The sequence below is a fragment of the Chlamydotis macqueenii genome, chromosome 3, assembly GCF_036417535.1.
Source record: "Chlamydotis macqueenii isolate bChlMac1 chromosome 3, bChlMac1.mat, whole genome shotgun sequence".
Lineage (NCBI taxonomy): Eukaryota > Metazoa > Chordata > Aves > Otidiformes > Otididae > Chlamydotis > Chlamydotis macqueenii.
Window position 1 is genome coordinate 70,564,031 of NC_141558.1, and position 12,191 is coordinate 70,576,221.

Here is a 12,191-nt window from a genome sequence, read left to right on the forward strand (position 1 = left end):
TTTGGAAAAATTTGAATCTGGGCTGTTGGTGGCATACCCCTAACATTATCTATCAAACACCTCCCTCTGTGTTAAACCAGCAGCAAAATATTCAGAAGATAGAAACAAAACTGAGAAATTAATTAAGCATTGCAGGTAGTCATCAGCTCGATGGCACCTTGCTTTCTGGCTTGAGAACCCACTGTAGCTGGTGATTAGCTGTTCAGATGCAAACCCACTGACTCAGTAAATGAAATGCTCTAAACTGATTTGGGGAAAATTAAAGGGATAGATGGCCCATGGTAAACACACAGCATACTGAGGCAAAACTTGGGTCAGATGTCCACGTGCGTGCTGCAAACACCACCAGGAAAAATGCCTTCTGAGAATCCCCTTAGCCTGAGTTTGTGGAATTTCTGAACTGACAAACAGGAGACAATTCATTCAAGAAAGAACAAAGAGCTAATCATTATCAACATCAACAGAGCTTGGTAGATTTAACAGATGTGAAGAAAAACAAGGAGGGTAGATTTTCTAGCAGAAGCTGCATTATTTTAAGACCACCTGAGAACTGAGACTCACATTTTACTTCCTTAAGAACAAAATAAATAAAATACTGAGAATCTTCTGAGTGAAGTTTGGTCTGCTTACACCTGCAAGACGACTTTAATGGCTAGAAACATTCCAGTGTGAACTACTTAGATGTCTGACTGAGGACTAATGACACATGCTCACAGTAGCATAAATAAAACATTCTTCAGTGGCACTCTGGAGAATTACTGTTTCTTTTTCCTCCCTTTCCGAGTGGCAATGCCCCTGACTTTTAGCATTACGGTCCTACCTGGCAGGAAAAGCTAGTTGTTCATCTTTAGCACAAGTAACCAAAGGAAGGAAAAAAGATGAACATACTTCAAATAGTGCTTGGAGTAAGGCTTTTTTAAGACGACAGACAAGAGTTTACAGGCATCCTGCTCCCAAGGAACTGCAGTAGTTGGATCTTACCGTTGGCTACCTTGCTGCCCACACCCCAGGTCTGCATCACAGGCTTGTATCTTTTGAGACAGCACATTACTTAGTTCTCACACTCCCAATCTTTGCTCCACATTTATAATACTTGCTCAAAGGAATTGCTTAAAGTTTTCCTGACAAAGAACTGTGGATTCTTGAAATATAGACATTTCTTCTTCTGAAAAACAAAACTCCTGTCTTGAGTCTTCTTCACTGGATAGGAAAAAGTAGAAGTTGTTTTCAGATGTGAACACACTGACCCAGTAAATGCAAGTCAGGCATTAAAGCTTGGAAAACACCTCATCGTTGAATAGAAACTGAAGCCGCAGGTTGGAATATGGTTTACACTTAATTAGACAACAGCTGCAGACATCTTTGTCAAGTCTTACTAAGTTTTGTACATGAATATGAACTACATTTGAGTGCACCCTCAGCAAGGGGAGACCTTATAGCTGCCTTCCAGTACCCTAAAGGGGGCTTATAAGAAAGACAGGAAGAAACTTTTCAGCAGGGCCTGTTGTGAAAGGAGGAGGGGTAATGGTTTTAAAACAGAGGGAAGTAGATTCAGACTAGACATCAGGAAAAAACTTTTTTTACACTGAGGGTGGTGGAACACTGGACCAGGTTGCTCAGAGAGGTGGTGGATGCCTCATCCTTGGAAACCTTCAAGGCCAGGTTGGATGGGGCTCTGAGGAACCTGATCTGGTTGGAGATGTCCCTTCTCCTTGCAGGGTGGTTGGGCTAGATGACCTTTAAAAGGTTCCTTTCAACCCAAACTATTCTATGATTCCTTGAAGTTTATCACATTGGCAATATGGTTTTTCTTACTAGAAATGAGAAATGGTTGCACATAACAACACAAGCAAAGACATCTATTAAGACTGCTCAGCAATTTAGACTTGGACTCTTATGAAAAAGAAAGATGATCAAAAGGTCTTGGTCCTGTTTTTTTTTTTTTTGCCAAATAAACGACTGTGCAAAGTCAGTCTCTCTTACAGTCTGCTGACACTTCTGCTTTTTCTTGGGACTCACATATGCAAACAAAAAGCTTATGTGAATGATAAAAGGATAATTAACTGATCTGATCATGTAGCTTTAAAATACCTAGGCAGGCAAGAGAAGCTTGTATTCTATATGAATAGATTCTCATGCTAATTATTCTCAAATTATTTCTTACTTATGTTTACTTTTATAAAATAAAGAACCTAATAAAAGCACTTTCATTTCAGAAAAAAAAAACACACACACAAAAATAAAGACTACAAGAAAAGAGTAAGAAAGAATTCATAATTTTGCTGCCAGAGTACTGTGGAGTGGCCAGGCCTTCAAGAAATTTCAGGTATTATAGATCCTCCAATTCAATGATATAGAAGCCAGGTGGCAAAGGAAGGAAGAAAAGATAGAACACAGTGAATAAATGGTACAGATTTTAAAAACACTTTAAAGTAAAATGATGCTAACAACAGTTTGCAAAATAAAGCACATGAAAGGCTTTGCTAGAGGCATACCTATGTTGCATTTTTCATGCTCATAAATGTTCTGAGTCAATGTTATTACCACGTACCCTTCTAAGTTATTTAAAGCTCAAGGAATAGAGGAGAAAGAGACATGCTCTGCAGGTGTCAGCATGGGGCTCAGAATGCACTCAATGAATGATTTACATTATTGATTTACATGCTTTAAAAAAAAAATACAACACTTTTGCATAGAAAGAAGAACTGAATTAAAAACCACAGAGGATCAAAACATCTTTACATCTATAAACCCGAATGAGAGGACAAACTTCAACTACACTGTTTAACATCAAGCTATCATATTTATTTTCCAGAGAGAGTATCTTTACATTCAAAAAGTAATTTCAGGCTTAAAAGAAGTCTGTCTCAGTTTAGTACTTACTTACATAACATAATGGTGGCTAGTTGAAATGTCAAAACGGCATCAGAAAAAGATTTTCATTATTTTAAACATGGCCAAAAGCACAAAGCTCTTTTACTATCACAGGAATCTCTTTTCATTGTTTTTCAGCACAACTATACCCTTTAAAATGTTTGACTCGAGATTTATCAGAAAAATGAAATAAACTGGTTTCCAACTGCAATGTATTCCCTCTTGCAAAGAGTCACCTTCTTTTGTGGAGATGCATGCGGTAACACCTAAGGCTAACTTCAAGTTCATCGACATCCAGGCAACACCACCTCTGATTGTTATTCTCATTCTCTGTTATAGCCTACACCAAAACTGCTTGCATGGCTTTTATTTCTCAGATACAGCACTAAGGTCTATTACAGATTCCTTTGTGCTAAGCAAAGCACAGCCCTCTAAAAATCAGTCCCCAGACTGTTCACGTTTCTGCAGTGACTTTCAAACAGAAGTAACAGTCATACTCCACCACAAAACAAAATATCGGAGGACAGATATAACTACTGCTGCCCAGGAAGGTACACACCGTACCAAGCCTTCACAGAATGCAGTAGTTCTAGACCTGGTCTTACATCTTTTTATGAAAGAAGCCCAAACACTTTGGGAAGACACAGGTATGACTTATGTCGTACAGGCACCACAGCATCCTTCAAAACCTGAGGAAGCAGACTGCAGGGAGCAATTCTGAAAAATGAAATGAAAAGCAAGTCAATGCACATGACTCTGCATTTGTACAGTAACAATGCTGGGACTGAGGGAGATGTGATTGCCTCATTGCCTAGACATGGGGGACCAGAAATTAGTCTCCAGTTTCCACATGAAGACGAGCACTCCTTGGACATTTGCAACACTCTTGTGTCACCTCTCTGACATCTTTGCAAAGTACTGAGAAGTAGGTGGCCATTGTAGACTGGAAACCATGCAAACCTAGGGGCTATCAACTGCAGCAAAGTAATTTAGTTTTGTCATGGGTGGTGCCTGAGATGACAGCACTTCCCTTGGAATTTAATTGCAATGTGGTTTCCAAGATTTCCAGACAGCAGGAATGCTACTGATGACACAAATATGGATTTCTTCTTCAAAATGAGGAAACGTCCAACCACTCCATGATCCTCTTTACCCTGCTGGCCTTGTGCAGGCCAACTGATTCGCACTGAGAGGAGGGTATGAATCGAAGAAGTGAATAATGCTGTGCTTTATTGCTCAAGCTCTAGAAATTCAGCCTTTAAATCAGGCCATTGTTTGGATTAATTCTTTGCACTTTATGTGCATTGCTATGCTGAATTAGATGTGCTTTGTTTACAATGAACTTTTACATGTGGGTTAAAAGATTTTCACTCTTGATTACTGTGACTCATTTTGGTTCCTGAGGCATTTCCCAAGCTTTTTGTTGTGTCTATCCTTTCCAGCTACTTCAGGGTAACGGAGCATCTCTTAATGAACTACACGTACCACCTCCTGCATTCCCCCAAGATTTAGCAGAAGTGCCACAGTTTCCCTCTACCACAAAAACTGGGTTTTAAACACACACAGTTAATAGGGTCAATAGGCAAAGGACTCTGAATGTGCAACATGAAAAAAATAACAAAGACTGTCTGGACCACAAACAAAAGAGATTCTTTGAAGCCAGGATACTCTAGCCAAGATTTAATAGAACAACAAAAAGAAAGAGAAAAACTAACTGAACCAAGAACAAAGGGCAGCATCACAAACTAACCGCTGTGACCTGCCAAAAGCACTGAAGAATGAAGAAAACAAAAATATAAAGCTGCTCAAAACAAACAGGAGCAAAGAGCAATACAAAGCTATATACAAAGCACAAGCACATTACGGCCAATCCCAAACACGTGGGAAAGTACAGGCTGTATTTATGACTGTAATTCCTGTATGCATTTTTACCCTTTTCTCATCTTTTGGTGCCCGTGGAGCAGTACAGAGTAGGTCAGGCTGATTTTCCCCTGAGTTAATGAGGAGCCTCCCACACTGCATGGGAAATGCTAAGGGATCACAGCCTGCAAGAAGCCCAGCATGCTCCTGGTGACCAACCTCAAGCTGGGGAAAGCACAAAGACTGAGGGTCACGCTTGTCCTGCACTTAGCAGCAATACGTATGCCAAAGATCATCCACGGTCTGAAGTCTCCAAGTGCTAGCACCAGCAAACAGCTGCCCAGAATCTCAGCAGGGAAAGTGTTTCGACCAGGCCACCCCACAAGTCTCCAGGGTGTTAGCAGTCATCTCCATTGCCAGTCTGTCACAGTGGAAGATTAAACAGCCAGGCACAGGAAGAAAAAACAAGCCTGAAGAATCAGCAAACACTTTGTGGCTGGCACTCACCAAGGGCTGCTTGACTGTTTCCTGATCAGCATTCAGTCCTGGTTCCATGGACATTCTGGCTAAAAAACAGAATCCTCCAGCCTGCTAAACAGTACTGCAGCAGGTAATGCTCCTCATGCTGAGGCTGAAGTAATACATTCTTGTGTACATCTCAGGCTAAAAAACAGAGTATCAGCATTTGCCATGGTGGGTGTAATTGTCTAACATGACTGGGTAAAATAAAAGCAAATTAAGGGATAAGGGAAAAAAACCAGCTTCAGTAAACAGCAAGAGGTGAGCGAGCTGAGTAGGCAGGGCAGCACATTCTGTCTCATCCCTAGGAGTTCAGCTGAGCTAGGCGTGTTGATACTGAGGTACACATGGCATAGAAGGAGGAGGAAGGATGTTAAGTTACAGGCTTAAGGAAAGACTCCATCATTCATATTGGTACAGGATGTGAATCTAAGCTGAATCTTTCTGGGGTACTAGAATCGGGTGTCAGAACTAGTCCCTATGTAAGTGAATATGCAAGGAGAGCAAGTAGATATCTAAAGGAGCATGTGAGCTGGATCAAATACAAGAGGAAGGGCAGGTTTATGGCGTGCTCTGACTGTGAAAGAATAAATGTACCTAATTCACACGCACTTGCTGAGATCCCTTTGCCACTCATGAATCATGAGTGAGTTTTGTCAGTGGGATTTCAGTTGCCAGAGAATCTGTCCTAGTTGTGACATGCCAGGTGGAGCTGTCAGCAGTGACAGGTAGAAGAAAACTCATCTTTTAGTGCCTGAGCTTGAGCCAGTTCAACTGGGAAGTGATTGTGGGTGAATAAATACAGGACATTACGGTATTTTCGCAATCTCTTTTCTGACTATAATTTCACTATAAGGAAGTTTGTTGGCACCTATTGGAGAAATAAATGTGTAGGGGGGGAATATCTCCTTTCTCCTCCTGTGTTGTGCTGAAAAGTGGAATTAAATTATTCTGCTCACAGACAGATTGTTCCAGTAAAATAGAATTTGAAGCCACCAGGGGCTCATTGAGAAGAGAAGCTTTTACACTATACGAAAAGGCAAGAGACAAAACCCTTGCCAAACTCCTTCACTCTTTATTACCAACAGCTGCAATGCTGGATGCATCCGGATGCCTTTAAGTGCCAAGGGGAGTGACAGAGGTGGGATGGCATGTGAGCAGATTAAATACATGGCAGCTTGTCCCCTGATGGCAAGTTTAATTATTTGCACTGTTGTATACACAAGAAAAAAAAAATATACACATATTGGGAAATCATTCACTCTGATTCGTGTGTCAGGTGGATTATGAAAAACATTTGCTCTTGCTGGTTGACGGCAGAACAAGGTCTTAAAATATTCAGAACCTGCATATGCCTTTGTCATAGAAGGGAGGAAAAACAAGGTAGAATGTATTTCCTAAAGAAGGAAGACATGAATACATCAAGAGAGCAAAACCAGATACTCAGCTCATATAGTGAGGTGATATCAAACAGAAATGAACCAAATAAAACTTTAAGCCAAAGAAACACTATCTTCCATGCATTTTCATTCCAGAGAACTTTCTAATGCATCCCTTGACCTTTCTGCATTTTAAGATCAGTGGAACATGGAGAATCTAATTCTTTTGTCTGTTCAGTGCTCAATCAACAAACAATAAACCGTGCTTTGTTATGATAAATTTTCCCAAATCTCTCTGCTCCAGGATCCAGGAGCTTGTGTGACATTTCAGGGTGACCATTCAAGATGTGAAATGCTCTAAATCACTAACCATGGTTCAAAGTCCTAAGTAATTAATCTTATCAGTGATAATACAATCTGTGAGGCTGCAGACTACAGTAAAAAGATGCAGACGTGCATCTTTCTGTAATCTGCAGTTTAAGGGTTAAGTACAACTGACTCAAATTACAACCACTTGTGCAGGGTTGGCAAGCCTTGATACAGTTGCCTAAGTTGATGTCTTGCAACTCTCAACAGCTTTTCTGCTTGAATAAGAACCTGGTTTCATTCTACATTAATTTATCTCTGCTACTGCTAACTTCAGGACACCTATGAATATGGCCTACATGAGGATTGGTAGGTTTGAGGTGCAGTATGATGAAGACCTACCAGCTCAAATCCCAGCTGTGCTAGAGAAAGTATGCACCACATTTTCTCAGCAGCTCAGGGGCAGTCCTGAAGTCTACTCTTTCTTAGAAGCATAGAATCATTTATGTTGGAAAAGACCTTTAAGATCATAGAGTTCAACCATTAACCCAGCACTGCCAAGTCCACCACTAATCCATGTCCCTAAGCACCACATCTACAGGTCTTTTAAATATCTCCCAGGATGGTGACTCCACCACTTCCTTGGGCAGCCCGTTCCAATGCTTGATAACCCCTTCAGTGAAGAATTTTTTCCTAATATCCAACCTAAACCTCCCTGGCACAACTTGAGACTGTTTCCTATTGTCCTATCACTAGTTACTTGGGAGAAGAGACCAACACCCACGTCGCTACAACCTCCTTTCAGGTAGTTGTAGACAGCGATAAGGTCTCCCCTCAGCCTCCTCTTCTCCAGACTAAACAACCCCAGTTCCCTCACCTGCTTCTCATAAGACTTGTGCTCCAGACCCTTCACCAGCTTTGTTGCCCTCCTCTGGACATGCTCCAGCACCTCCATGTCTATCGTGTAGTGAGAGGCCCAAAACTGAACACAGTATTCAAGCTGACTCACCAGTGCCGAGTACAGGAGGACAATCACTTCCTTACTCCTGCTGGCCACACTGTTCCTGATACAAGCCAGGATGCTATTGGCCCTCTTGGCTGCCTGGGCACGCCACTGGCTCATATTCAACCAGGTGGTGACCAACACCCCCCAGGTCCTTTTCTGCTGGGCAGCTTTCCAGCCACTCTTCTCCAAGCCTGTAGCATTGCACGGGGTTGTTGTGCTCCAAGTGCAGGACCTGGCACTTAGCCTTGTTCACCCATACAATAGGCCTTGGCCCATCGATGCAGCCTGTCCAGATCCCTCGGTAGAGTCTTTCTGTCCTCAAGCAGATCGACACTCCTGCTCAAGTTGGTGTCATCTGCAAACTCATTGAGGGTGCACTCAATCACTCGATGTCCTCATCCAGATCATTGATAAAAATATTAGACAGAACTGGCCCCAGTACTGAGCCCTGGGGAACACCATTTGTGACCAGCTACCAACTAAATTTAACTCTGTTCACGATAACTATTTGGGCCTGGCCATCCAGCCAGTTTTTACCCAGTGAAGAGTACATTCATCCAAGTCAAGAGCAGTCAGTTTCTCCAGGATCTTCAGTCTTGCAAATATGATGTTGTTTGTTCATGCAGTAAGCTCCTTCCTCTTTGTGTTTATATAATTCTGGCTGCCCTACCCTTACAGCTTATACACCTAACTATGAAGACTGTAATACATCATGTGAGGCCATACAATGGAGATAAGATATGCCAAGCTTTTAAGAACATATTTTGTGGTATTTCAAGGAGCTAACCATATCTTCCCTTGGCACACAGTGGCATTAAATAAGTATATTTTAGAGATAAGCCATCAGAAAAAGTGGTTGCTGTGCTACTAACCTAGTGCCTATTATTAGACACAAAAAAAAAGCTCTGTAAATTGCAAAATAAGAAAGAACATTATGACTTGCCTCACAGGGGGAGTTCCTCAGAGGAGTTGGAAATGCAGTGCTGGTCATGACAGTGTTTGCTACTGCTGGTGCTTTGCTGGTGTTAAGGAGGAGCGCACAACCTAGATAAAAGAGAAGGAAGAAGGTCAAACCGCAGCACTCACCTTCTGGTTCCAAGATTTGTGAAACCTCCCCAGAACCTGTGTTTGCTGGCTCCTACTACAGAAGGATGCCAGAGAGCAGAAGGCTTTTTCAATTTATTAGATATGCAGCGTCACCCAAAAAACATACTCAGGAAACACATTTAAGAAGCCTGTCTACCTTCCCCCTACAGCTATCTTCTGTTCCTCCATGACTTCAGATTCATCTTTCTTGCAAGCCTGAATAACAAAATGTATATTTTATGAATGAAAAGCAACTTGGAAGAGAACATTATCTTGGCCAATTCCAAAACAAAATACAACTACGGCAAAATACCACCAGAGTAATATTAATGCAGCTGGAGGCTTCTTTGCTCCTTTAATCATTTGTTGCAACAAGAGAAACAAGGGCAGTGGTAACACTAGGGTTTTGCCTTGGCAGCTCTGCATGAAAAGATGTGTGCCACTACTTAGAGCCCAGTTATTTGGGCTTTCATTGAAATTGCCTCTGCAGCATAGACAAATCATGACTCAGCAGCACTTTATTGCCAGCTTCCCACACTACCCTGTTCTGGATCTTTGCCTTCATGTTTACCTATGCTGCCATCACTTTGTGGTCTGGAATACTATGAGCTGAGCCATCAGATGGCATAAATGCACCGTAGCCTATATGAGTTCACCCAAAAGTAGAGAATCCTACTCTTCATGTTTAACTCCAGATCTAACTTTCTAAAGCAATATTAGGATTACACACCATTAACTCTGCTGTTATTATTGTATCTCTTTAGATGCTCTGTGCCTCAGCAATAAATGCCTGCAATGATTTACATTATTGCATTAGGAAAAAGCTTATCCTGGCAGGTAGTCTATTTCCCAAAACTCAACCAGCAATTCAGTGGTTCAAAATCTCAACCAGTTCAATGGCCAAGGTATAAACCTTCAATGGTTTGTACAAGAAGGATTATAAATTAAGTATTGGGATGTGGCTAGAGGAACCAAGTATAGAGTAATTACATATAGAAGTGGAACTCAAGGGACAATGGAAGAAAGAAGAAAAATTAGGAAATGAGAAGGGGAAAAAAAAAGAAGCAGAAGAGAGAAACAGAGAAAGTAAATAGGGAAATCGGAAAGAAAAAATCAGATCCGTATGGAGGAGGGTCATGCAGATGGATACTTGGTGTGAACTTGTCTAGAAAGGGTCAAGATTAGTATCTGGTGTCAGCTGTGGAGACCTGAAGTGCCAGTCTATACCTTCAAGACAAAGTGAGCAGGATAGTCTTTTGCTCAAAGCACTTAAGAGTAGAAAGATGGTTTTTGTTTCACTGGAGGCTGTATATGTAAATACATAAGAAAGCATACCTTGTGTTTTATTCCCTCTCCCCATCATTTGTGTATCTCTTTTGCTCTCCGCTGTTCATTCTCTGCACTTACTATTTACTCTCACACACCTTCTATTGAAGGAAAATGGTTGTGCTTCAGGCTTCCAATCCGCCATGGAGAAGGATGGGACGCAGAAGAGCCCTGCGTCCAGCCACAGTCTCCTTCTTCAAATGAACAGTAAAAGCCAGAGGGAAGATTTCCTGCAAGAGGGAAAGACACACACATACACATACAGAAGGATCCAGGTGAGCTGAGGAGAAGACTCCTGGGCACACAAAGAAGCTGCAGTGACTATTCTGACTGGCATGCGAGCACCCCCCACAGCTACTGAGTCCTTTTGTGGGGAGTCATGTTTATGCCTGACCAGGAGGAGGGTGGTGGCAAGGGAAACAACCCCCAGACTGTCACTGATTCCTCCTACACCTTGACACATCCGAGAGGACACATCTCTGTGTACACTAGAGGGTCTCCTAAATACCTAGCCTCTACAGCTCCACAGGTATAACCCACCAAGGTTAGACCTTGGAGATGGCGTTCCTAACCACTGCTTCTGCAGCCCCATGGAGGGAAATCTTGGAGAGGCATAATTTCCTAACATGATTCCTCTCCCTTCCAGTCTAGGTCTCTAGTCAGCCCAGCTCAGCAATGGACCTCTTCTCTCCATAAGCACTGACACAGTCTCAGGTAAAGCATCGAATCATAGAATAGTTTGGGTTGGAAAGGAGCTTTAAAGGTCATCCAGTCCAACCCATCTCCAACCAGATCAGGTTGCTCAGAGCCCCGTCCAAGCTGGCCTTGCGTGTTTCCAGGGATGGAGCATCCACCAGCTCTGTGGGCAATCTGTGCCTAAAACTATCTGGGTTTTTTTTGTTATGGGTTGGGTTTTATTTTTTTTCTTCTTTGAAAGAAAGGAAAATGAGACAAGAAATTTGTTTAAGTTTCCAAGATAAAAATGAAATTTCTTGGGCAAACACATCATAAACCCTCATATCTAGGAAATTCGTTTTTCCTTTCAATTGCTTGTCAAAGCTAAAGTAAATATGTCTTCACTTACAAAATGCAGGATAGACTACAAACTCCTAAAGTAAAATAATGTGCTGGTCATGTGATAGTAGCAATTTCATTAGCTTCTCTGTAAGAAGAGGAGGCTCCTGAACTCAGATTTTGTCATGATTATCAGGAATTTTTCACTCAAATTTTCTATCAATCAACTGAGGCACCAGTATCCAAAACCCATATCATTCAAAATGTTTAGATATCAGCAGAACTTCCTGGCTCATACTGCAGGTCACTTAAAGGGCCTCAGCTTTGACTCACACACCTCAAAAATCAATTCATTTTCAGTGGCACATTCACCTACTCCTTGGTCTACCCTGAGAAAACAGCTAGGGAGCACCACAATTGCAGTGTCGAGACCACGAGTATTTGACTTCCTAGGAGCTTGAATCACAACTCACTTCACAGAGGAAATGAACAAATCTTACATCTGCAGCCTTTTATTTGGGCCAAATTTGAGCCTGGAACCTGACATGGATGAGAGGGGCATGTTTTACGGTTATTTTCTGCAAGCACCCAAATTTGTTATGAAAAGATTAAAACCTGTACTGAAGTTAAGTTTGTCCTTTTAAAAACCTCCAAATTCATCCAGCCTAGTCTTTAAACATGGAGCTGTTAAGCAGAGAGTTGCTTCCTTGTGTTTTACCCCTCTACAGAACTTGATTATATTTCATTGTGCAGCCCAAGGCTGGGATCTAAAGAAAATGACAAATTATAATGTGTCCTGAATTCCTACCAAAACAGCTTGG

At 41.7% G+C, this 12,191-nt stretch overlaps 1 protein-coding gene across 1 annotated transcript in view; it reads right to left on the reverse strand.

Annotated features, from left to right (window-relative positions):
- Nucleotides 1–12,191, reverse strand: part of ALK (ALK receptor tyrosine kinase) — a 329,041-nt gene that overhangs the window by 62,701 nt on the left and 254,149 nt on the right. Inside the window, exons 7-8 of the mRNA XM_086744455.1 lie at nt 10,455–10,586; nt 8,888–8,988 (exon numbers count right to left, since the gene is read on the reverse strand). Coding sequence (XP_086600581.1) covers nt 8,888–8,988; nt 10,455–10,586 — 233 coding nt within the window. The remainder of the gene's footprint in view (nt 1–8,887; nt 8,989–10,454; nt 10,587–12,191) is intronic.